Here is a 26,254-nt window from a genome sequence, read left to right on the forward strand (position 1 = left end):
ACTACCTCCTCTGGCAGCTTGTTCCATACACCCACCACCCTCTGTGTGAAAAAGTGACCCCTCAGATTCCTATTAAATCTTTTCCCCTTCACCTTGAACCTATGTCCTCTGGTCCTGGATTCCCCTACTCTGGGCAACAGACTCTGTGCATCTACCTGATCTATTCCTCTCATGATTTTGTACACCTCTATAAGATCTCCCCTCGTCCTCCTGCGCTCCATGGAATAGAGACCCAGCCTGCTCAACCTCTCCCTGTAGCATCCTCGTACATCTTCTCTGAACCCTCTCCAGCGTGCCTGCGGGTTTGATATTGTGTCACTGACCTCGTCGCTCTCCTCCACATCCACGTTGCCGTTGGCATCATCGTCCATCTGCTTGTGAATGCTCATGATGGCCTCGAAGCGGAGAACCTCGTCCTCAATGTGGCACGAGGCTTCATCGATCCTGCACAGATCTGAAGTGAATTGAAATGAATACATGTTATTAGCCAAGTACGTACACTTACAAGGAATGTGCCTTGGTGCTCCGCTCGCAAGTTACCACACGAACATACAGTAAACAATTAAGAATAAAATATTATGATTTACACATGTGACGGATGAAATAAAATACCAGAGCAAAAGGAGGCTGCAGACATTTGGTTATTGATTAGAGCTACTGCTCGTGGAACAAAAGCTTTTAATGTCTGGCTGTGGCAGCTTTGACAGTCCGGAGTTGCCTTCCAGACGGAAGTTCTGGACAGGGAAGCACAGCTAGACTGGTACCACGTCTCTAACCGCAGCAGAAAGCCATGGTTCACGGTTCTTGGGCCTCCAAAATATTCCAAATGGAATTTAAACTGGAGGTGGGCGACCAGCCGAGAGAGAGTCCACTGCACACGATACACTCACATCACCAGCACTTGGCCCTGCAAACCTGTGTCTTTCCACTGACTGCACAGCACACAATAAAAGCTTTTCACTGTACCTCGGTACACGTGACAATAAATTCAACTGAACTGAGCCTTTGCTTTTGCTTCAAACCCAGTCAAATACTCAGGTCTCAATACAGGCGGCACAGTGGCGCAGCGGGTAGAGCTGCTGCCTCACAGCGCCAGGGACCCGGGTTCAATCCTGACCACGGGTGCAGTCTGTATGGAGTTTGTACGTTCTCCCCGTGACCTGCGTGGGTTTTCTCCGGGTGCTCCGGTTTCCTCCCACACTCCAAAGACGTGCATGTTTGTAGGTTAATTGGCTTCTGTAAAATTGTAAATTGTCCCTAGTGTGTGTGTGTGTGTGTGTGTAGGATAGTGTTAGTGTACGGTGTAGGAAAAAAGTGCAGGAGGAGGCCATTCGGCCTTTCGAGCCAGCACCGCCATTCAATATGATCATGGCTGATCATCCAGAATCAGTACCCCGTTCCTGCTTTTTCCCCATATCCGTTGATTGCGGGATATGGGGAGAAGGCAGGAACGGAGTACTGAATGTGAATGATCAGCCATGATCACAATGAATGGCGGTGCTGGCTCGAAGGGCCACATGGCCTCCTCCTGCACCTATTGTCTATTGTCTATCCCTAAGAGCTAAACTCTCTCTTAAAAACATAAAGTGAATCGGCCTCCACTGCCTTCTGTGGCAGAGAATCCCACATATTCACAACTCTCTGGGTGGAAAAGTTTTTCCTCATCTTCGTCCTAAATGGCCGACCCCTTATTCTTAAACTGTGACCACTAGTTGGCGTGATGCTGGTCTCAGTGGACCAAAGGGCCTGCTTCCATACTGGATCTCTAAAGTCTAATATCAAAGCCTCTACTAATCACTTCTGTAAGATTTGAAAATGAAAGTGCAATCATTTTACCAGAGTACCAAATATTATTTCAATAAGATTGTAAAGGGCAGCATGATATCACAGTCCTAACCCGTGGCAGCTAAATGCTTGAGATATTGCAATAATACTTCGTGGGCAGTTCTGTGGAAAGTGTGATGTTGGGCCAGGAAGCATAGAAAGGGACCTGCAGATGCTGAAATCTGGAGCAAGGTAGAAAGTGCTAGAGGAACGTAGTGGGCCAGGCAGCATCTAAGGAGGGAATGGACTGGTGACCAAAGGTAATAGAGTAGAGCAAGATAGACCACTCGACCCTAAAACCGTAGTATGTCACGGCGCCATTTTAGTAGGCAGAAACTTACAGAAACATTTAAAAAGAAAAATAACAAAAATGTGAATTAATAGATGAGATATATTCTGCATTTTAATGGTATCATCACACATACTGTTCCTCCAAAACACTGATTACACTGCGAGAGGCAGAGCGAACAGCCTTCTGGGCTTTGCCTACTAAAATGGCGGACGTTCCGCTCCTTTGCGTACTACACTTCAGTATAGGCGATTTCAACGGAGTGGTCCATCTTGCTCCTCTAGTATCTTTGCTGGTGACGTTTTGGGCCGAGACCCTTCTTCAGATATCAGCTCAAGTATTATATTGGAAATCAGAATTTAAATTCAGTTTAAAATTATCTGGAGATAAAGTAACCACAGGTTGTTGGTCAGTCCCAAAACTCCAACATCGTTATGTAAGGAACGCTGTGAGGCTGTGAGTGTGGCCCAGCCTGGACCTGTTCCATACCAACACCACCCAGACTTAATCACGCTCAGAGGAGTCTCAGAATCATACATAGGGTTGCCACCTTTCTAACTCCCAAATAAGGGACAAAAGGTGATGTCACCGCCCCGCGCCCCACGTGACCTCACCCAGCCAGCGGACACGTGCTCCCGCTCCACCATTGGCGGCCTCCCGGGTCCGGAGGCGGGTTGCTACGCAACCTCCGTTAGGTGACACACTCTGCCCCGTTCCCCGAACACATTCCGTTAGCCTACACTGTCCGGGCCTACAGTGTCCGGGCCTAAATCGCCCGGGCCTATAGTGTCCGGGCCTACAGCATCCGGGCCTAGAGCAGCTCCCGGACCTAATACGGGACAAGGGCGGTCCCGTATGGGACAAACCAATTTAGCCCAAAATACGGGATGTCCCGGCTAATGCACGACAGTTGGCAACCTTAGTCATACATCACAGAAACAGGCACTTCAGCCTAACTCGTCCCTGCAGAACAAGGTACTCCATCTAAATTACCTCAACTACCTCCTCCGTCAGCTCATTCCATACACCCACCACCTTCTGTGTGAAATAGTTGCCCCTCAGGTTTCTATTAAATCTTTCCCCTCTCACCTTAAACCTCTGTCCTCTTGATTCCCAACCCTGGGCAAGAGACTCTGTGCATTCACCCTATCAATTCCCATCATGATTTTCTACTCTGCATTATAAGATCACCCTCATGATTTTATACTCTAAGATCACCTTGATAAGATCATCCCTTATGATTATTTCCACCGTATCAGATCTTCCCTCTTGATTTGGTACACCTCTATAAGATCTCCATTCGTGATTTTATACACCTCTCTCGTCCTTCTTAATCTTTCTATCTCGATAAGATCACCCCTTAGCCTCCTGCACTCCAATGAATAACGCTCGATAAGTCACTTGCTTTTATTGAAGTATATTGCTGTGTTGTTGCATTTAAAGCTGCCGCAAGAAAGAATAGTATTGCTCTGGACCTGGTACAAGTGAAAATTAAATTAAACACTCCATGTAGGGTTGCCAACTGTCCCGTATTAGCCTCCAGGTTGTCTCTGGACTATTAATAGGTTTACGCTGGGCTATTAACAAGACTCTGTGCGTCTTCAACCCTCTCCAGCTGACCGCTGGAAGGCACAAGTCACAAGCCCCACTTTTCCACCAAGCACTTGAATTTTACGCTTGAAAAGTAGTTTTGAAAAATGTAGAATATTTTGCGAGCATTGTCAAACATCGAGTTAGGGTTGCCAACTATCTCACTCCCAAATACGGGACATCCCGTATTTTGGGCTAAATTGGGTTGTCCCGTACGGGACCGCCCTTCTCCCGTATTCGGCCCGGGGGCCGGGACAGTGTAACCCGACCCGGTTAGCAGAGTGTGTTGGGGGAGTGGGACCGAGTGTGTTCAAATGACAGAGGTTACGTTGCAACCCGCCTCCCGGCCCAGGCGGCCACCATTGGTGGAGCGGGAGCACGTGGCCGCTGGCTGGGTGAGGTCACGTGGAGCGCGGGGCAGTGACGTCACCTTGTCCCGCATTTGGGAGTGAGATAGTTGGCAACCCTAACTCGATGCTTGACAATGCTCACAAAATATTCTGCATTTTTCAAAACTACTTTTCAAGCGTAAAATTCAAGTGCTTGGTGGAAAAGTGGGGCTTGTGACTTGTGCCTTCCAGCAGCCAGCTGGAGAGGGTTGCAGATGCACAGAGCAGTCACAGAGTCCTGTTAATAGCCCAGCGTAAACCTATTAATAGTCCAAAGACAACCTGGAGGCAACGCCAGGTCTGGTCCTGTAAGCTTCTGCCTGCCTCACCGTGCACGTGGCTGGAAACAAGCAAAGTAACAAAGAACAAAGTAATGTAGGTTGGCTCTCTATTCCATGAAGCGCAGGAGGATGAGTAAAATCTTGTAGACGTGTACAAAACCATGAGAGGAATAGATCGGGTAGATGCACAGAGTCTTTAACCCAGAGTAGGGGAATCGAGGACCAGAGGACATAGGTTCAAGGTGAAGGGGAAAAGATTTAATAGGAATCTGAGGGGTAACTTTTTCACACAGAGGGTGGTGGGTGTATGGAACAAGCTGCCAGAGGAGGTAGTTGAGGCTGGGACTATCCCATCGTTTAAGAAATAGTTGGACAGGTGCATGGATAGGACAGGTTTGGAGGGATATGGACCAAGCGCAGGCAAGTGGGACTAGGGTAGCTGGGACATTGTTGGCCAGTGTGGGCAAGTTGGGCCGAAGGGCCTGTTTCCACACTGTATCACTCTATGACTCTAACTGCAGATGCTGGCTAGTACACAAAATGACAGAACATATAAAGACAGGACATTAAAATAAACTGAACATGTATAGGTGCCGTTACAGGTCGAGACCTCCTGCAGGGCTGAAGAAGAATCTCGACCCGAAAGGCCACCTTTCCATGTTCTCCACAGATGCTGCCTGACCCGCTGAGTTACTCCAGCACTCTGTGAAACGTCACCCATCCATGTTCTCCACAGATGCTGCCTGACCCGCTGAGATACTCCAGCACTCTTTGTCGATTTGCGGATATAATCAAAATGTTTGTCATCAATCATAGCCAACACTTCTTAAAAAACATGGAACACGGATCAATACAGCACCTGAACGGATGTGTCGGCCCACAATGCTATAGGTTCAGGTGAGACGAGCACAATCAGGCCAATCGGCCCATCTGGTCTACTCCGCCCTTCAATCATGGCTGATAAACATTGAAAATAGGTGCAGGAGGAGGCCATTTGGCCCTTCAAGCCAGCACCGCCATTCAATATCATCATCCAAAATCAGTACTCCGTTCCTGCTTTCTCTCCATTTCTCTTGATTCCATTAGCCCCAAGAGCTCTATCTAACTCTCTCTTGAAAACATTCAGTGGATTGGCCTCCACTGCCTTCAGTGGCAGAAAATCCCACAGATTCACAACTCTCTGGGTGAAAAGGTTTTTCCTCATCTCAACCCTAAATGGCCGACCCCTTATTCTTAAACTGTGACACCTGGTTCTGGACTCCCCCAACATGGGGAACATTTTTCCTGCATCTAACCTGACCAATCCCTGAAGAATGTTATGTTTCTGTAAGATCCCCTCTCATCCTTCTAAATTCCAGTGACTACAAGCCGAGTTGGCCCACTCTTTCATCATTACCTTGCGAGCCGCCGTGTTAATGTGCAGAGGAGTGAGGATGGGGTTGAAGATCATGTGGGTGGTCTGGATGTTGCCCACCGAGCAGAGGCCCCAGGCAGAGTTCTGCAAACCCCAGAACGAGGGACAGGAACAAAGCTTTCAGCCCATCAGGTCTACTCCGCCATTCAATCATGGCTGATCTGTCTCTCCCTCTCAACCCCCCATTGTCCTGCCTTGTCCCCATAACCTCTGACACCCGTACTAATCAATGCCTGTGCCATGCATGATGCCAAGTTCATCACCTCTGCCCACATGTGATCCATATCCCTCAATTCCTGGCATACCCATGTGCCTTTTACAAGCAAAGAACTACAGATGCTGGTCTGAAGAAGGGTCCCAACCTGAAACACCACCTATCCTTGTATGTGCCTATTCACACCCCTTAAAGGCCACTTCTGTATCTGCCTCCGCCACCACCCCCAGCAGCATGATCAAGGCACTTACCACCCACTGGGTCCTGCACATCATCGTTAATCTTTGCCCTTCTCACTTTGAAGCTGTGCACTTTGATATTTCCGTCTTGATTAGTAAGGGTGTTAAAGGTTATTGGGCAGGAGTGAGAATGGGCTTGAGAGTAAAATATAGATCGGCCATGATCGAATGGCAGAGCAAAACCGATGGGCCATATTTCCTAATTCTGCTCCTATATCACGGGGAAAAGGTTCTGCCTGTCTACCCTATCTACACCTCTCATCATTTTATATACTTCCATCAGGTCCCCACACAACTTCTGCCAATCCAGAGAAAACAATCCAAGTCTGTCCAACTTCTCCCTGTAGCTGGAACCCTCTGATCCAGGCAGCGTTCTGGTGAACCCCCTCTGCCCCCTCTCCAAAGCCTCCACATCCTTCCTGTGATGTGATGACCAGAACTGCACGCAGTGCTCTAAATGCAGCCTGACCAAAGTGCTCTAAAGCTGCATCGTGACTGCCTGACTCTTGTACTCAACGCCCTGACCGATGAAGGTAAGCACACCATTCTGAAGAAGGGTCCTGACCCGAAACATCACCTATCCATGTTCTCCACAGATGCTGCCTGACCCGCTGAGTTACTCCAGCACTCTGTGAAATGTCACCTATCCATGTTCTCCACAGATGCTGCCTGACCCGCTAAGTTACTCCAGCACTCTGTGAAACGTCACCTATCCATGTTCTCCACAGATGCTGCCTGACCCGCTGAGTTACTCCAGCACTCTGTGAAATGTCACCTATCCATGTTCTCCACAGATGCTGCCTGACCCGCTAAGTTACTCCAGCACTCTGTGAAACGTCACCTATCCATGTTCTCCACAGATGCTGCCTGACCCGCTGAGTTACTCCAGCACTCTGTGAAACGTCATCTATCCATGTTCTCCACAGATGCTGCCTGACCCGCTGAGTTACTCCAGCACTCTGTGAAACGTCACCTGGCAGTGGAGGCCAATTCCCTGGATGCTTTCAAGAGAGAGTCTTAATGATAGCGGAGTCAGGGGGTATGGGCAGAGGGCAGGAACGGGGTACTGATTGTGAATGATCAGCCATGATCACAGCGAATGGCGGTGCGTACAGGCTCGGACGTCCGAATTGCCTTCTCATGCACCTATTGTCCTTTGACAAATTGTTGATAATATTTACACCGAGGCACTTAGATGCTCTCAATCACGTCCACTTCTGTTTAAGAGGCAATTAGATTGGCAGTTTAAACTCTTGAAGCACTTCCCTCTGGAAGGCGACTCCAGAGACTGTCAAAGCTGCCACAGCCAGACATCAAAACAGCTTTTTTTCCATGAGTAGCAGCTCTACTCAATAACCAAAAGTCCGTAGTCTCCTTTTGCTCTGGTTTATTTTATTCACATGTTTAAACTGTAATGTTGTATTCTTAATGTTTTTTAGTACTTTAAGCTTTATTCTTAATTGTTGACTGTATGTTCGTGTTGTTACTTGTGAGCGGAGCACCAAGGCACATTCCTTGTGTGTGTGTGTACATACTTGGCCAATAAACTTATTCAATAAGGTGAATGCACAGAGTCTTTTACCCAGAGTGGAATATCAAGAACTGGAGGCATAGATTTAAGGAGAGCTGAGAAACATTTAATGGGAAGCCGATGGGGATGTTGGTCAGCATGGGCGTGTTAGGCCGTAGGACCTGTGTGTGGGCTCCGTGACTAATTTCGGGGTGGGCAATAAACAATGGTCTCGCCCTCTGTCTGAGCACGCACAATGAAAGAACAGAAGCCACTGCCCATTGTAACCTGTGCCTCAGTGGGAGATAAATTACAGGAACAAGCTGTGCCGTTTCTAAAAGGCCATTTATCAGTCACAACACAATACTCAAACTATTTCAGGTTCAACAATGCCAGGAACACAGAACTGCAGATAGACACAAAGTGCTGGAGTAACTCAGCGGGACAAGCAACATCTCGGGAGAGAAGGAAGGGGTGACGTTTCGGGTCAAGACCCTTCTTCAGACTAATGTCAGGGGAGAGGGAGATACGTAGACCTTCCTGCACAAAGAACTGCAGATGCTGGTTTATGCCAAAGATAGACAAAGTGCTGGAGGAACTCAGCGGGACAAGCAGCATCTCTGGAGAGAAAGGATGGGTGACAGTTCACGTCAGGACCCTTCTTCAGACTGATGTCAGGGGAGAGGGAGATACATAGACCTTCCTGCACAAAGAACTGCAGATCTAGTTTATGCGAAAGATTGAGAGGGAAAGCAGGGACTATCTGAAGAAGGGTCTCGACCCGAAAGGTCACCCATTCCTTCTCTCCCAGGGTGCTGCCTGACCCGCTGAGTTACTCCAGCATTTTGTGTCTACCTTCGATTTTAACCGGAATCTGTGGGGTTTTTTCCCTTGACCTCTCCGGCAGGGCCCGGGAATGGCAAACGCAACACGGGCTTCATTGGTCACTGAAGACTGCAGCTGGGAGATTATCTGTATACTAAAACTCTCATTTGTTTGTTTGTTTGTTTGTTCCTGAACTACAGACACAACAGTCCATGATAGCGCAACAGTTTTAGGCCCACCTTACTCACCGTCGTCCCTTTGGTGCTAATGGAAGAAATGTCATTGAAATCGGTGTTATATTTTTAAAGTTATTCACATTTTAAAGTTTAAATCTGTCTCCTCGGGAGGGAGGGGGAGGGAGGGAGGTGGAGGGAGGATAAGGGGGGTTGACGGGGAGGGGGTGAGGGGAGGGAGGGGGGGTTGAGGGAGGATGGAGTGGGTGAGGGGAGGAAGGGGGAGGGGAGGAGGGGGGATAAGGGTGGGGTTGAAGGAGGATGGAGTGGGTGAGTGCGGGGGGAGGGGGGAGTGGGGAGTGGGGGAGGGGAGGGTGCTGCACCAATGCAGGAGAGGTTTGGGCCAACGAGTCCACTTGGTCTAGTGCTTTATAAGCCTCAGATAGATCAGTGTGTACAAATCCAGTCAGCACGATCTCGGAAGGTAGTGGGTGTGCTGGGGAGGAGATGTTGCCTGGGGTGGAGTGCTTTAGTCATGAGGAGAATCAGAAAAGTGAATTCCAGTTGAGGGCTGACGCTGGAGGTTTGATGCGTGACGCATGGAGTTACCTGCAAGATTCACATTGCATTGACAGGTGACAACGAACAGCAATGAACTAGTTACAACCAACAAAGGTGCTGCTGATGTTGGCGGCTGATATCAGTGCCCTCTCCCGCGGGCGTTACTGTTCCGTCGGGAAACCGCCAAGAACGGGGGGACGGGGAGAGGGGGGGAACGGCAGGAGGGGGTGACCACCGAGAACGAAGGGGGACGCAGTGGGGGCGAGGTGCAGAGAGTGAAGGGGGAGGCAGTGGGGGCAGGGTGCCGGGAGTGAAGGGGAACGCAGTGGGGGGGAGTGAAGGGAGACTCAGTGGGGGCGAGGTGCCGAGAGTGAAGGGGGACGCAGTGGGGGCGGGGTGCCGGGAGTGAAGGGGGAGGCAGTGGGGGCGGGGTGCCGGGAGTGAAGGGGGAGGCAGTGGGGGCGGGGTGCTGGGAGTGAAGGGGGAGGCAGTGGGGGCGGGTGCCGGGAGTGAAGGGGGACGCAGTGGGGGGGAGTGAAGGGGGACGCAGTGGGGGCGGGTGCCGGGAGTGAAGGGGGAGGCAGTGGGGGCGGGGTGCCGGGAGTGAAAGGGGACACAGTGGGGGGAGTGAAGGGGGACGCAGTGGGGGCGGGTGTCGGGAATGAAGGGGGACGCAGTGCGGATGGGGTGCCAGGAGTGAAGGGGGACACAGTGGGGGGAGGTGCCGGGAATGAAGGGGGACGCAGTGGGGGCGAGGTGCCGGGAGTGAAGGGGGACCCAGCGGGAGGACAGGGTTTTCTCCAGGTGCTCTGGTTTCCTCCCACACTCCGAGGACGTGCAGGTTTGTAGGTTAATTGGCTTGGTAAATGTAAAAATTGTCCCTGGTGGGTGTAGGATAGTGATAGTGTTAGTGCGTGGGGATCGCTGGTCGGCACGGACCCGGTGGGCCGAAGGGCCCGTTTCCGCGTTGTATCTCGGAATTAAACGAGGCTGAAGGACACACCGTTGGTCCAGGTGCCCAAGATTACTGACTTTGATAACCCGAGGAAAGAAAGTGCGTGGAAATGTGAGCCAGCGTTATTTTTAGTCGCAGGGATGGGATGCTTGCTCAACTACTGCCAAGAGTGGTGATGGGGGAAGAATGAGCAAAGGAGAAGCAGTGAAACTTTCACTCTGTGCTTACTCAGAACCACATACCTCAAAGGGAGGGGGTTAGGTTTAAGCAAAGCCTGCCATTGTGTGCTGAGTGCATGTGTTGAAGCCATTGTCAAGGTGTGGCCCAGCTCTCACAGCCACGGTATAGCTGCTATATACATCCTTGCTAATATAACACTCTCCACGCAATTGAAACAGGCACTCATCCAAAATGCTGCTAATCCCGCAGAACTGGAACTAAACAGCTTCACCAACTTCAAACTGAAAGTGCGCATGAAACTCACAAACACTGCTGACAAATTGCGATTTAAAGTAGTCAACCCAAGGCAAGACTCGGGGAAATAAACACTTGGACAAAGTGTAGCCAAAGCTTTGCCATGCATGGTCACGGTGGATAAACAAGGCTGCAGACTAACTGGGAGGCCTGAATCAGTGAGTGACAGATCAGAGCTGAACGCTGTTTATTGCAAACAGCCTTGTCATTCAGCCAGAGCTGAGCCACTGGCAACTATTGCTTCTCAATATAACTGCTTCCTTATCAAGGAGTTGTTTACCTTAGTTTAGAGATACAGTGCAGAAAAAGGCCCTTCAGCCCACCGAGTCCATACCGACCAGCGATCCCCGCACATTAAAACTATCCAACACACACGAGGGGCATTGAAAATAGGTGCAGGAGTAGGCCATTCGGCCCTTCGAGCCAGCACAGCCATTCAATATGATCATGGCTGATCATCCACAATCAGTACCCCGTTCCTGCTTTTGCCCCCATACCACTTGATTCTGTTAGCCCTAAGAGGTATATCTAACTCACTCTTGAATACATCCATTTTACATTTATGCCACGTCAATTAACCTACAAACCTGTGCATCTTTGGAGTGTGGGAGGAAACCGAAGATCTCGGGGGAAAACCCATACAGGTCACGGGGAGAACGGACAAACTCCGTACAGACAGCAACCGTAGTCAGGATTGAACCCGGGTCTCTGGCGCCGTGAGGCAGCAACTCTACCGCTGCGCCACCGTGCCGCACTTGTCTGATGCATCAATGGCATTTGTGTCAACGGTTTTGTACCGTCCCGAGACCATGAGAATCGGCCAACCTTCAACAAAAAATATTTGGCCGAGTTGAGATATTTCTAGAGATCCCCAAACAGGTGCCCATAAAAATCAAGGTCTGCTTTGACTCCAGCAGATTGTTTAGTCAGGAAATGTTGCCAAAATATAGAGCTTGTCGCAGAACTACCTTTGAAATCTTTTAACAAGATTGGTATTCGTTTATTGTTATCACATGTATCAAGATAGTCAAAAACTTTGTTTGCCTGCTGCCCAGTCAAATCATACTGTACACAATTGCAATCAAGATGTACACAAGTACAACAGTGCAGGAAAAAAACTGCAGATGCTGGTTAAAATCGAAGGTAGACCCAAAATGCTGGAGTAACTCAGCGGGTCAGGCAGCATCTCTGGAGAGAAGGAATGGGTGACCTTTCGGGTGGAGACCGTTCTTCAGACGGATTACTGGTTGTATCACAGAGTGCTGACAGATTTTGGCTGAGCAATAGGAGCTAGACATCCTATTCTTTCTGCACTGGTGATCCAGACTGGATTGAGATGCTGCAGATTGACTGCAGAACACACGTTGCGACTGCAGAACATCAATGAAGCGGAGAGCCTCCACCACGATCAGTCTGAAGAAAAGCCCCAACCCAAAACATTACCCATCCATGTTCTCCAAGATGCTGTCTGACCCACTGAGTTACTACAGAACTTGTGCCTCTCTAACCCTTTCCAATCCATGTAACTGTCGAAGACATGGATCCACAGAGGCCGCCATCTCTCTGGCTCTTCACACTGTCCTGACTCACCTAGAGAGACAGGGCACGTACGTGAGGATGCTATTCATAGACTATAGCTCCGCCTTCAACACGGTCATCCCCACCAAGCTCATCACCAAACTCCACCAGCTAGGCCTCAGCTCGTCATTATGTGACTGGATCCTGGACTTCCTGCTGGAACGACCGCAGGCAGTGAGAATGGGCCCGCACCTGTCCTCCACTATCACCCTGAGTACCGGCACACCACAGGGCTGTGTTCTGAGCCCCATGCTCTACTCCCTCTTCATACAAGACTGTGTTCCTGCATTCGACATCAACACCATTGTCAAGTTTGCAGACGACACAACGGTGATCGGGCTTATCACCAACGGGGATGAAACAAACTATAGAGCGGAGGTGCAGAACCTGGCAGACTGGTGCTCGGATAACAACCTGTCCCTAAATACCACCAAGACCAAGGAGCTGATCATCAACTTCCGTAGGTCACATAACGGGGAATATGCCCCGATCTCTATCAACGGGGACAGTGTGGAGAGAGTGTCCAGCTTCAAGTTTCTGGGCACTCACATTTCGGAGGACCTAACATGGTCCAATAACACTGCTGCGCTGGTCAAGAAGGCACAACAAAGACTGTTCTACTTAAGAACACTGAAAAAGTCTGGTCTACCCCAACAGCTGCTGACGACCTTCTACCGCTGCACCATAGAGAGCATCCTAACGCATGGCATCCCTGTGTGGTACCTCAGCTGCACGGAGGCAGAAAGGAAAGCTCTACAGCGGGTAGTCCATAGAGCTCAGAGGGCCATCGGAACACAGCTACCAGACTTGGAGGGCATCTACAACACACGATGCCTCAGAAAAGCCACCAGCATCCACAAAGACTCTTCACACCCCTGCAACAGTCTGTTTGAACTCCTTCCATCGGGCAGACGATACAAGGCCTTCTACGCCCGCACCTCCAGACTCAGGAACAGCTTCATCCCCAGGGCCATAGCTGCTATGAACCGGTCCTGCTGAGCTGGATGGCCACAACGCATAGATCAACTTGCACTTTACCCTGTCTAAAAACTGTTACAATTGTTTCGTTTCGTTGGGTTGCTGTTAATTACTTAAATTATTGCATTGTATGGGAGGCGCATTCCCAATCTCGTTGTACCCCTGGGTACAATGACAATAAAGATATATTGTATTGTATTGTATGGTGTTGTCTGTCCATTCCTCCCCACAGATGCTGTGTGACCCGCTGAGTTCCTTGTGTCTGCATGTTGCTTGAATGTGGATGATGTTTGAGGGGTAACATTGATGCCCCTCTCCAGTGAGGACACCACTGCATGAAGTTCAAGACCAGAGGCAAACAGGTAGACTGGAAGTGTTGAAGACACTTGTTGTTGGCTGCAACCGTCCCCTCCCATTGACGCACTGCACACTGCAAGGGCCAGGAAGCGAGCGGGCAAGATCATCTCTGACCCCTCTCACCCTGGCCACAAACTCTTCGAAGCACTTCCCTCTGGAAGGCGACTCCGGACTGTCAAAGCAGCCACAGCCGGACATAAAAACAGCTTTTTTCCCCGAGTAGCAGCTCTACTCAATAACCATAGGTCTGTAGCCTCTTTTTGCCCTGGTTTATTTCACTCACAAGTTTAAACCATAATGTTGTATTCTTAATGTTTTAATGTTTTATGCTTTATTCTTAATTGTTTATTGTATGTCGTGTTATTACTTGTGAGCGGAGCACCAAGGCACATTCCTTGTATGTGTACATACTTGGCCAATAAACTTATTCAATTCAATTCGAATTCATTTCAAATTTAATTCACAAGAGGCTGCAGATGTGGAATGTGTGGAGGAAATTGGACATGCCATTTCACGTCCGGACCCTTCTTCAGACTGAAGTTTTGGAGCAGATTTGAAGTCTTGATCACAAAAACATTCCTTTGCTCAGATGGTCAAAGTATTAAAGTACCCAGGTAGTGTATGAAAGAACTGCAGGTGCTGGTTTAAACCAAGGATAGACACTAAAAGCTGGAGTAACTCAGCGGGACAGGCAGCAACTCTGGAGAGAAGGAATGGGGGACGTTTCGGGTCTTTCGGGTCACCCATTCCTTCTCTCCAGAGATGCTGCCTGACCCGCTGAGTTACTCTAGCTTTATGTGTCTACCTTTAATTTAAACCAGCATCTACAGTTTTTTTCCCTACACAACTCGCCTCTCGGCCCGGGCGGCCACCATTGGTGGGGAGGGGAGCACGTGGCCGCTGGCTGGGTGAAGTCACGTGGGGCGCGGGGCGGTGACGTCACCTTGTCCCGTATTTGGGAGTGCTCACCAAATTTGGGAGTGCTCACCAAATCCACCCAAAACTTCATCCTCAACATTGATGGTCTCCCAGTATCCACCTCACCTCACATCCGGAATCTTGGAATCATCCTTGATCAAACCCTCTCCTTCGACAAACACATCAAACACATCACAAAGACAGCCTTCTTCCACCTCAAAAACATTGCCCGTCTCCGTCCATCCCTCTCCTCCACAGCTGCAGAAACCTCATCCACGCCTTCATCACCTCCCGTCTGGACTACTGCAACGGCCTCCTCTATGGCGCACCCTCAAAAATCATCAATAAACTTCAATACATTCAAAACTCCGCTGCCCGTCTACTCACACACACCTCGATCCGTGACCATATCACCCCCGTCCTTTATAAACTCCACTGGCTCCCCATCCCCCAGAGAATCCAGTACAAAATCCTCCTCATAACCTACAAAGCCCTCCATAACCTGGCCCCATCCTACCTGACCGACCTCCTCCACAGGCACACTCCCACCTGCACCCTCCGCTCTGCCGCTGCAAATCTCCTATCCCCCCACATCCGGACTAAACTCAGATCCTGGGGGGACAGGGCTTTCTCCATCGCTGCTCCCACCCTATGGAACTCACTACCCCAAACCGTTAGAGACTCCCCCACACTCACCACATTCAAAACATCGCTGAAGTCTCACCTGTTCAGTACTGCCTTCAACCACTGAAGGTCACCTCACCTTCTGTCTCCTTTCTCTGTTCATTTATTTATTTACTTATTTATCTATTTATTCATTTCCCTATGTTCTCAAAATCTCTGTAAAGCGTCTTTGAGTATATGAAAAGCGCTATATAAATAAAATGTATTATTATTATTATTATAGTTGACAACCCTAATGGGGCGTGACGTCAAGGGTGTGAAAATCTACTCCCACTCTCACAGACGGCTGCTGAAACCGAGGATCAGATGAAGTTTTCTAGTCATAGATTTTCTTTCTTCCAGTATGTCTTCCATGACACACTGGTCAACCTGAGGAGCACCTTCAGCAACAGACTGGTCCCACCGAGATGCAGCACAGAACGCCACAGGAGATCCTTCTTCCCTGTGGCTATCAAACTGTACAACCCTCCCCATTCTGTCGTGGGGTAGACTTAGACTGACTCCCCCCCCACTCCTCCCCAATCCTGGACTTTCCACTCTTCACTTTGATTTTGTGCTTCATGTATCTTGTTATGTTTTATGACTGTTGACAGACCAGTTCTAATGTATCGTATCGTATTGTGGAGAAGGCTGGAAAATGAGTGGCTCACTGGAAGTTACTGCCTGAACAGGTGATGGATGCAGATTAAAAAGTTGTTTTCTGAAGGAAATTGTGGAAATCATTGTCGAAAATGGTATAATAAAAATGGACTGAAGACACTGGTTTCTATCAAAGATAGACACAAAGTGCTGCCGTAAGTCAGCGGGTTAGGTAGCATCTCTGGAGGAAAAGGATACGTAACCTTTTGGGTGCCAAAATGTAGAAACAAAGAACTGCAGACGCTAGTTTATACCAAAGATAGACTCAGAGTGCTGGAGTAACTCAGCGGGTCAGGCAGCATCTGTGGAGAACATGGATAGGTGACGTTTCAGAGTGCTGGAGTAACTCAGCGAGTCAGGCAGCATCTGTGGAGAACATGGATAGGTGACGTTTCACAGAGTGCTGGAGTAACTCAGCGGGTCAGGCAGCATCTGTGGAGAACATGGATAGGTGACGTTTCACAGTGCTGGAGTAACTCAGCGAGTCAGGCAGCATCTGTGGAGAACATGGATAGGTGACGTTTCGGGTCAGGACCCTTCTTCAGAATGGTGTGCTTGCCTTCATCGGTCGGGGCGTTGAGTACAAGAGTCAGGCAGTCACGATGCAGCTTTAGAGCACTTTGGTCAGGCTGCATTTAGAGCACTGCGTGCAGTTCTGGTCATCACATTACAGGAAGGATGTGAAGGCTTTGGAGAGGGGGCAGAGGAGGCTCACCAGAATGTGGGGAGACCTGATGGAAGTATATAAAATGATGAGAGGCGCAGGTAGGGTAGACAGGCAGAACCTTTTCCCCGTGACATTGGAGCAGAATTAGGAAATATGGCCCATCGGTTTTGCTCTGCCATTCAATCATGGCTGATCTATATTTCACTCTCAAGCCCATTCTCACTCCTGCCCAATAACCTCCAACACCCTCAAAGACTAGAGGGCACAGCTTCAAAGTGAGACGGGCAAAGGGTAAAGGTGATGTGCAGGTAGGGTTGCCAACTATCTCACTCCCAAATACAGGACAAGGTGAAGTCACCGCCTCGCGCCCCACGTGACCTCATCCAGCCAGCGGCTACATGCTCCTGCTCCCCCCAGTGGCTGCCGCCTGGGCCAGGAGGCGGGTTGCTACGCAACCTCCGTTAGGGGGCGCCCGGGCCTAAAGTTTCCGGAGCTAAAATGTCGGAAACCTAGAGTGTTGGGACCTAAACAGTCGGGACCTACAGCATCCGGGCCTAATGTGCCGGGGCCTACAGTGTCGGGGCCTACAGTGTCGGGGCCTACAGTGTCGGGGCCTACAGTGTCGGGGCCTACAGTGTCGGGGCCTACAGTGTCGGGGCCTACAGTGTCGGGGCCTACAGTGTCCGGGCCTACAGTGTCGGGGCCTACAGTGTCGGGGCCTACAGTGTCGGGGCCTACAGTGTCGGGGCCTACAGTGTCGGGGCCTACAGTGTCGGGGCCTACAGTGTCGGGGCCTACAGTGTCGGGCCCTACAGCGTCCGGGCCTACAGTGTTGGGGCCCACAGCGCCGTCCAGGCCTAATACGGGACAAGGGCGGTCCCGTACGGGACAAACTGATTTAGCCCAAATTGCAGGATGTCCCGGCTAATACGGGACAGTTGGCAACCCTCGTGCAGAGCTAGGTTTTTACACAGTGGGTGCCAAGTGTCTCGATCATGCTGCTGGGGGTGGTGGTGGAGGCAGATACGGAGGTGGCCTTTAAGGGACATAGATGTGCAGAGAATAGAGGGTCATGGATCAGATGCAGGTAGCTAAGGGTTGATATTGGCATCATGTTCAGCACAGACATTGTGGGCCGCAGGGCCTGTTCCTGAGCGTGCTGCTCTATTTCTATGATGACCCTTTGGATTAGAGGGTGTGAGGAGCAAGGGCAGGTTGGACACGTTGGGCTGTTTACAAGCCAGTTTACAAGCTATTTACCCAATCGAAATGTGTAAAACTATACGGCACAAATAGGGCAGAGTCTGTGTTCCTTCCCAGGGTGAAAATGTCAAAGCCTAGAGGGCATATTTATACGTCAGAGTCACAAATATTTAAAGGAGATGTATGGGGTAGGTTTATCTTCGCAGAGCAGTGGGAGCCTAGAAAGCCATGCCAAGGCTGGGGGTGGAGGCAGATGCAAGAGTGGCGATTAAGATGCTTTGAGATAACCACATGGATAGGCAGGGAATGGAGGGGTGTGGATCACATGCAGGCAGAGGAGATTAGTTTAACGGCCGATGGTTCGGTTCAGACCTGTTTCTGGGCTGTTCTATGTTCTAATGCTTCTTAAACATTGAGATAGTGCCTGCCTAAACTACCTCCTCCAGCAGCTTAGAAACATAGAAAATAGGTGCACGAGTAGGCCATTCGGCCCTTTCAGCCAGCACTGCCATTCAATACGATCATGTTCTAAACTCAGTACTGTTTTTCCTGCTTTTTCCCCATATCCCTTGATTCCATTAGCCCCAAGAGCTAAATCTAACTCTCTCTTGAAAACATCCTGTGAATTGGCCTCCATTGCATTCTGTGGCAGAGATTTCCACAGATTCACAACTCTCTTGGTGAAAAAGTTTTTCTTCATCTCGGTCCTAAATGGCCTCCCCCTTATTCTTAAACTGTGACCCCTGGTTCTGGACTCCATGCACCCTTGTTCCATACACCCAACACCAATGAAACAATGGGTTCTGGTCAGCCATGAAACAAAAGGGTGGTGAATCTGTGGAATTCTATGCCACCGAAGGCAAAGTCAATGGATATATTTAAGCCAGAGATAGATTCTTGATTAGTATGGGTGTCAGAGGTTATGGGGAGAAGGCAGGAGATTGGGGTAAGGAGGGAGAGACGGTTCAGCCATGATGGGCTGAATGGCCTAATTCTGCTCCTAAGACTTGTAGCCTTCTAACTACCTTGCCATTCACTGTGTATTGATACATGATAAAGTGAATAACGTTTAGTACGAGATAAAGCCAGTAAAGTCTGATCAAAGATAGTTCGAGGGTCTCCAAATGAGGTGGATAGGAATTGAGGACTGCTCTCTAGTCGTGTTGGAATGGTTCAGTTGTTAATTGGGCCTCTGTAATAGAGCGTGTGAAAGGGTGAATACTGGTAGGCATGGACCCAGCGGGCCAAAAGGCCTGTTTCCATGCTGCGTCTCTAAACTAGACTGAACTCAGAATAAAGGGGTGGTTTGGGGTTTCTGCCGCTGTTTATCTGCAGCATCAGCTTCAGGGGGCTCGCAGGAAACAGGCTGTATGGGCTAACGCTGCATTTTACTTTACGGGCAGATGCGAGAGACAGAACCCAATTAGTGCTGAGCATACGAGGCAGGGGGTGGGCAGTGGGATCAGCAGCAGACCCGGAGCAGTGCTGAGGCAGTTTGGGTCATCGCCACACGGGTGTACTCATCACACCAACTCATACGGACCCTCTGAAATGCCTCAATCCATTTCACATGCAGTGATTGGACTGAAATTCACAAACATGGGGTTAGTCGTTTGTACAAAAGTCATTTTACCACAGCCTTTCAACGTTCAAAGACCTATTTAAGTACAAGCTGTTGGTCTGATCAAAGCGATGCATCGCAGCACAGTTTGGGAACAGCTCCATCCAGGAACGCAGGAAATTGCAGCCAATTGTGGACGCAGCCCAGACCATCACACAAACCCACCTCCCTTCCATCGGCTCCATCTACACCTCATGCTGCCTCGGCAAGGCCAGCAGCCCAGACCATCACACAAACCAACCTCCCCTCCATTCACTCCATCACCTCACGCTGCCTCGGCAAGGCCAGCAGCCCAGACCATCAATCAAACCAGCCTCCCTTCCATCAGCTCCATCTACACCTCACGCTGCCTCGGCAAGGCCAGCAGCATAATCAAGGACCAGTCACATCCCGGTCACTCCCTCTTCTCCCCTCTCCCATCGGGCAAGAGGTACAGAAATGTGAAAACGCACACCTACAGATTCAGGGACAGTTTCGTCCCGGCTGTTATCAGGCAAATGAACCATCCTCCCACAACCAGAGAGCGGTCTTGAACTACTATCTACGTCTTTAGAGACCCTCAGAATTTCCTTGACCGTACTTTACTGGACTTTATCTTGCACTAAACGTTATTCACATTATGCCCTTTATCCTGTATCTGTACACTGTGAGTGGCTTGATTGTAATCATGTACAGCCTTTGAGCTGACTGGATAGCACGCAACAAAAGCTTTTCACTGTACCTCATGACACATGACAATAATGAAACTAAACGACACTGATGCTCGGTAAGAGCGGATCATAAAACAGAACAGCCTAAAAGCAGCTTGCTTTATCACCGAGGAGGAGGAGTACTGAGGAGCTACTCCTTCGGGGTAGTGAGTGCAGTAGATAATTGGATCGAGAGCTAAAGGGTATACATTTGCAGCACTATGGAGGAGGAGGTGCATTGCGAAGCTCTATCCAAGAAATCGGCATGGGGATGAAGGACAAAATGCTGCCCCCCAGCCTCATTTTAAGGTGCAGGGAAAAAAAATTAATAGTAATCCGAGGGGTAGCTTTATCACAGAGGGTGGTGGAGGCATGGAACAAGCTGCCGGAGGAGGCAGTTGAGGCTGGGACTATCCCAACGTTTAAGAAACAGTTAGACAGGTACATGGATAGGACAGGTTTGGAGGGATGTTGGCCAAACAGAGGCAGGTGGGACTAGTGTAGCTGGGACATGTTGGCCGGTGCGGGCGAGTTGGGCCGAAGGGCCTGTTCCTATGCTGTATCACTCTATCACTCCATGAATCACGCATAGGGTTGCCAACTGTCCCGTATTGGCCGGGACATCCCGTATTTTGGGCTAAATTGGTTTGTCCCGTGTTAGGCCCGGAAGGCGCTGTAGGCCCGAACGCTGTAGGTCCGGACAGTCTAGGTCTGGGGGCCAAGGCGCCGCCTAACGGAGGTTGCGTAGCCTCCCAGCCCTGGAGGCCGCCATTGGTGGAGCTGGAGCACGTGGCTGCTGGCTGGGTGTGGTCACGTGGGGCGCGGGACGGTGACGTCACCTTGTCCCTTATTTGGGAGTGAGATAGTTGGCAACCCCTAATCACGCATGACTTCAGTAGAGAAAGTGGAGGTGACGAGAGCTAGTGAAGTTGTCAGGATCTGCCAGAGGGAGCATGTTCCACCTGTTTGCATGCTTCACTGTAAACCTGCAGCATGCAGGGAACATGGTTACTTAGAGAGGTCAAGCAAACCTCAACTCTGAAATACTACATTGATGTAATGTCCGTAAGTGTAGCAATTACCCGGGAGATTGGATATTGTTTGACTCGGATATAAAGCACTGCTGCACCCAACCTTGGAGCAGCACTGTCATTACTCTGCACACCACTGAGTGTTGTGTTGTGAAAGGTGCCGTCTCTCACTGAGAGATATCACAGTCATAGGATGTGCTACTGAGATAAAGTGCTGGAGTAACTCAGCGGGTCAGGCAGCATCTGTGGAGAACATGGATAGGTGACATTTTGGGCTTGGGGCCGTTCTACTGAGCCTTGCATGTTCAGAGGAAATGCTGCTGCCCTTCGAACCAGCACTGCCATTCATTGTGATCATGGCTGATCATCCACAATCAGTAACCGGTGCCTGCCTTCTCCCCATATCCCTTGATTCCGCTAGCCCCTAGAGATCTATCTAACTCTCTTTTAAATTCATTCAGTGAATTGGCCTCCACTGCTTTCTGTGGCAGAGAATTCCATAAATTCTGGGTGAAAATGGTTTTTCTCACCAGTTTTAAACGGCCTCCCCTTTATTCTAAGACTGTGGCCCCTGGTTCTGGACTTCCCCAACATTGGGAACATTTTTCCTGCATCTAGCTTGTCCAGTCCTTTCATAATTTTATACGTTTCTATAAGATCCCTTCTCATCCTTCTAAACTCCAGTGAATACAAGCCCAGTCTTTCCAATCTTTCCTCATATGACAGTCCCGCCATCCCGGGGATTAACCTGGTGAACCCACGCTGCACTGCCTCAACAGCAAGGACTTCCTTCCTCAAATTAGGAGACCAGGAAGTACGTCCTTTCAGTTGCTTTCTACAAACACCATCCAGTTGAAATGTCTACACTGTGCACAGCTGAATGGAGGTTTAAGGTTCAGTGTGGACTTGCCCACAGCACAGACATTACTCCTGCAGTCCCACTGCACCAGAGCTGCTGCCGACGTGCCAGAGGAAGATGAGTGGGATTGCGATGCAGCCTGCTTGCATTTCCTCAGCAGAGATGCATGGGTCCTGTGTATGCAGATTATGCCAGACGGTGATCACCAGTAGATACGGGACCAAAGAATCTCAGCCCAGTGACGAGCTGAAATTTAATTTTAAACTGCTCCACAACTTACATAACATTAGATGCCGTTAGCTAGCCTCTAGTCTTAGCAGTCTGAAAATATCCAATGGCCCTAACCTAAGGTGCAACTAGATGCTATATTTACCCATGGAAATGTACCCTAGCTTTGTAACTTTTCTATTAATTAATTTAACATGCGGTGTTAACTTCAGAGAGGGGCTGGAGATGTGTACGTGGCAGCTTCACCGTTGGCGAGTCGAGGATGAGGGGGAGCTGGAGCAAAGGCATCACTGGGATTCATGTTTACAACTGGGTAAAGGTGAACCTCAGCACTGCCCAGAGAGCTGGGCTGGCTCCATTCAGCTGGGCAAAGGAAGTCGGCACTAAGCGATCAGAGGACATTCAATCCCACGCTGGGCGCTCGGAAAGGTCGGCGGATCATTTACTTCAAGCACAGGCCGCGGGTACAATTACACACAACCCACTCGGTGGCAGATTCAGGATAACAATTCCAAAATTGTACAACTAAGCAGGATCCTCAAATAGACAATCTGTTAATCTCTGACATCCGTTCACTGCGTTTTTCAAAGAAAAATATTTCTGAACGTTATTTTCAGAGTGTCAGCTCGCACAGAATCTGTGCATTACAAGTGGAGGATCAACGCTGAGACTCGGACACAACTCTCCCCTGCCTCTGACGTCCAGGAACAATACCCGCCCCAGACACCACCTTCTCACCCCTTCTCCTGACTTCCAACATCAGCAAGCACTGTCCTGGGCCTCCTCCACTGTCAGAGTGAGGCCCAATGCAAATTGGACGAACAGCACCTCATATTTCACTTGGGCAGCTTACAACCCTGCGGTATGAATATTGAAGATAGACACAAAATGCTGGAGTAACTCAGCGGGTCAGGCAGCATCTGTGGAGAACATGGATAGGTGACGTTTCACAGAGTGCTGGAGTAACTCAGCGGGTCAGGCAGCATCTGTGGAGAACATGGATAGGTGACGTTTCACAGAGTGCTGGAGTAACTCAGCGGGTCAGGCAGCATCTCTGGAGAAAAGGAATGGGTGACGTTTTGGGTCGAGACCCTTCTTCAGACTGATGTCAGGGGAGGGGGCCGAACAAAGATAGGATGTAGTCGGAGACAGGAAGACTAGTGAGAGAAATAGGAAGGGCGAGGGGATAGAGAGGGAAAGCAGGGACTATCTGAAGTTAGAGAAGTCAATGTTCAAACCGCTGGAGTGTAAACTACCCAAACGAAATATGAGGTGCTGTTCCTCCAATTTGTGCTGAGCCTCACTCTGACAATGGAGGAGGCCCAGGACAGAAAGGTCAGATTGGGTATGAATATTAACTGCTCTAACTTCAAGTAACCCTTGCTTTCCTTCTCTCCCTGTTCCTCCCCCATCCTAGTTCTCAAACTAGTTCCACTGTCCTCCGGATTAAATATTACTGGCTGTCTGCCGCGCTGTCACCTTCCCCTCACCTAACCATGAACCATTCTACATTTTCTTTGATCATCGTCTGCATCACCTGAAGGGTCTCGACCCACAACGCCACCCACTCCTTCTCTCCACAGATGCTGCCTGACCCGCTGAGTTACTCCAGCATTTTGTGTCTACCGTCTGCTTTGGTCTCTCGTTTTCACACCTTACCCTGCTATTGAGGCAGTACATCACAGGTTCATGAGGTTAATCCCTGGGATGGCGGGACTGTCATATGAGGAAAGATTGGGAAGACCGGGCTTGTATACACTGGAGTTTAGAAGAATGAGAGGGGATCTTAAAGAGACATAAAATTATAAAAGGACTGGACAAGCTAGATGCATGAAAAATGTTCCCAGTGTTGGGGGAGTCCAGAACCAGGGGCCACAGTCTAAGAATAAAGGGGAGGCCGTTTAAACTGAGGTGAGAAGAAACTTTTTCACCCAGAGAGTTATGAGTTTGTGGAATTCTCTGCCACAGAGGGCAGTGGAGGCTAATTCACTGGTTAAATTTAAATGAGTTAGATAGAGCTCTAGGGGCTAGTGGAATCAAGGGATATGGGGAGAAGGCAGGCACGGGTTACTGATTGTGGATGATCAGCCATGATCACAATGAATGGCGGTGCTGGCTCGAAGGGCCAAATCGCCTCCTCCTGCACCTATTTTTCTATGTTTCTATATTTCTTTATCTTTCTCTCTCTCTCCTGACTCTCAGTCTGAAGAAGGGTCTCAACCCAAAACATCACCCATTCCTTCTCACCAGAGATGCTGCCTGTCCTGCTAAGTTACTCCAGCATTTTGTGCCTATCCCAGAGAGAGAGAGAGAGGGGCAGCAATCCAAACATCACAGATGTGTGATATGAAGTAATACATAGAAGAGGGATGAACGTGCAACTGCTCACTGCCTGTTAGCCACTCGATGACTATTGTACTGGAGGGATCATCAGTGTAGAACAAAGCTCAGTAAGAAAGCAGCAATCTGTCTTGCTCCTGGCACCTTGCCACTACAATCTACACGCCAGTGTGTTTAACATGAGACATTACTTCTCTCATTCTGCAAGCCTTGGCTACACTTGTAGTGCTAGCAGCCAAAGCCAGCTCCCAATGCAGCAGTCAGCAGCTTGAGGTGAGGCTGCATAGGTCAATGTGCACAGCTGCCTCACCGCAGCTCTGCAACACACAGGGTGTGGACAAGGCCAAGACTCAACTGCACTGGGATAAACAAGGTCTGCTCTGTGGTTAATGAAGGGGAGAAACAGCCTCTTCCTGCCAAGGCACGGACGTTGTAGAGAATCCAAGGCTTCCTCTGGAACCCTGGGGTGTTTCCATAACCTTACCAGATAGCAATCCTACCTTTATATCAGCACACTTCACTACTTGTGCTCCATAAGTTCATAAGTTCTAGGAGCAGAATAAGGCCATTTGGCCCATCAAGTCTACTCCGCCATTCAATCATGGCTGATCTATCTTTCCTCTTAACCACATTCTCCTGCCTTCACTCCATAATCCCTGATACACGTACTAATCCAGAATCTATCTATCCCTGCCTTAAATATATCCACTGACTTAGCCTCCACAGCCGTCTGTGGCAAACAATCCCACAGATTCACCACCCTCTGACTAAAGATTAGGGGAGGTGCAGACGGCTTGTATTCGCTGGAATTTAGAAGAATGAGAAGGGATCTTATACAAACATTTAAGATTCTTGAAGGATTGAACAGGCTAGATGCTGGCAAAATGTTCCCCATGTTGGGGGAGTCCAGAACCAGGGGTTACAGTTTAAGAATAAAGGAGAGGCCATTTAGGACTGAGATGAGGAATTTTATTTTCACCCAGAGAGTTGTGAATCTGTGGAATTCTCTGCCACAGAAGGCAGTGGAGGCCAATTCACTGGAAGTTTTCAAAGAAGAGTTAGATTTAGCTCTTAGGGCTAACGGAATCAAGGGATAAAGCAGGAACAAGGTTTGGATTGTGGATGAATAGCCATGATCATATTGAATGGCAGTGCTGGCTCGATGGGCTGAACGGCCTCCTCCTGCACCTATTTTTCTGTTTCTATCCCAATCCTACTCCACCCTACTCTCAACACCCTATTCTCCCCCCCACCATCCCCACTCACACAACACTCCCCCCCACCCTCACAACCCACCCCCACCATCCGAACCCTACCCTCCCTCCCACCACCCTACTCTCCCCACCACCCTACTCTCCCCACCACCCTACTGAGAGAAGTTGTTGATTGCAAGTTTTTAGTTTTAGTTTTAGAGATACAGCACGGAAACAGGCCCTTTGGCCACTGAGACCGCACCGCCCAGCGATCCCCGCACATTATCATTACCCTACACACAATAGTGCAAATTATTATGTTTTTTTAAACACCAAGCCAATTAACCTACAAACCTGCACGTCTTTGGAGTGTGGGAGGAAACCGAAGATCGCAGAGAAAACTCACGCGGTCACGGGGAGAACATACAAACTCCGTACAGACAGCGCCCGTAGTCGGGATGGAACCCGGGTCTGTGGCACTGGGAGGCTGCAGCTCCACTGCAAAGTTGTTAAAGTACTATTGTTGAATTG

At 49.5% G+C, this 26,254-nt stretch overlaps 1 protein-coding gene across 2 annotated transcripts in view; it reads right to left on the reverse strand.

Moving 5' to 3' along the window:
* Positions 1-26,254, reverse strand: part of stim1a (stromal interaction molecule 1a) — a 101,638-nt gene that overhangs the window by 43,556 nt on the left and 31,828 nt on the right. For both annotated transcript variants that reach the window (XM_078401933.1, XM_078401932.1), the window contains exon 2: positions 324-454. In XM_078401933.1, coding sequence (XP_078258059.1) covers positions 324-454 — 131 coding nt within the window. The remainder of the gene's footprint in view (positions 1-323; positions 455-26,254) is intronic.

Source organism: Rhinoraja longicauda, chromosome 7 (assembly GCF_053455715.1).
Source record: "Rhinoraja longicauda isolate Sanriku21f chromosome 7, sRhiLon1.1, whole genome shotgun sequence".
Taxonomy (NCBI): Eukaryota; Metazoa; Chordata; class Chondrichthyes; order Rajiformes; family Arhynchobatidae; genus Rhinoraja; species Rhinoraja longicauda.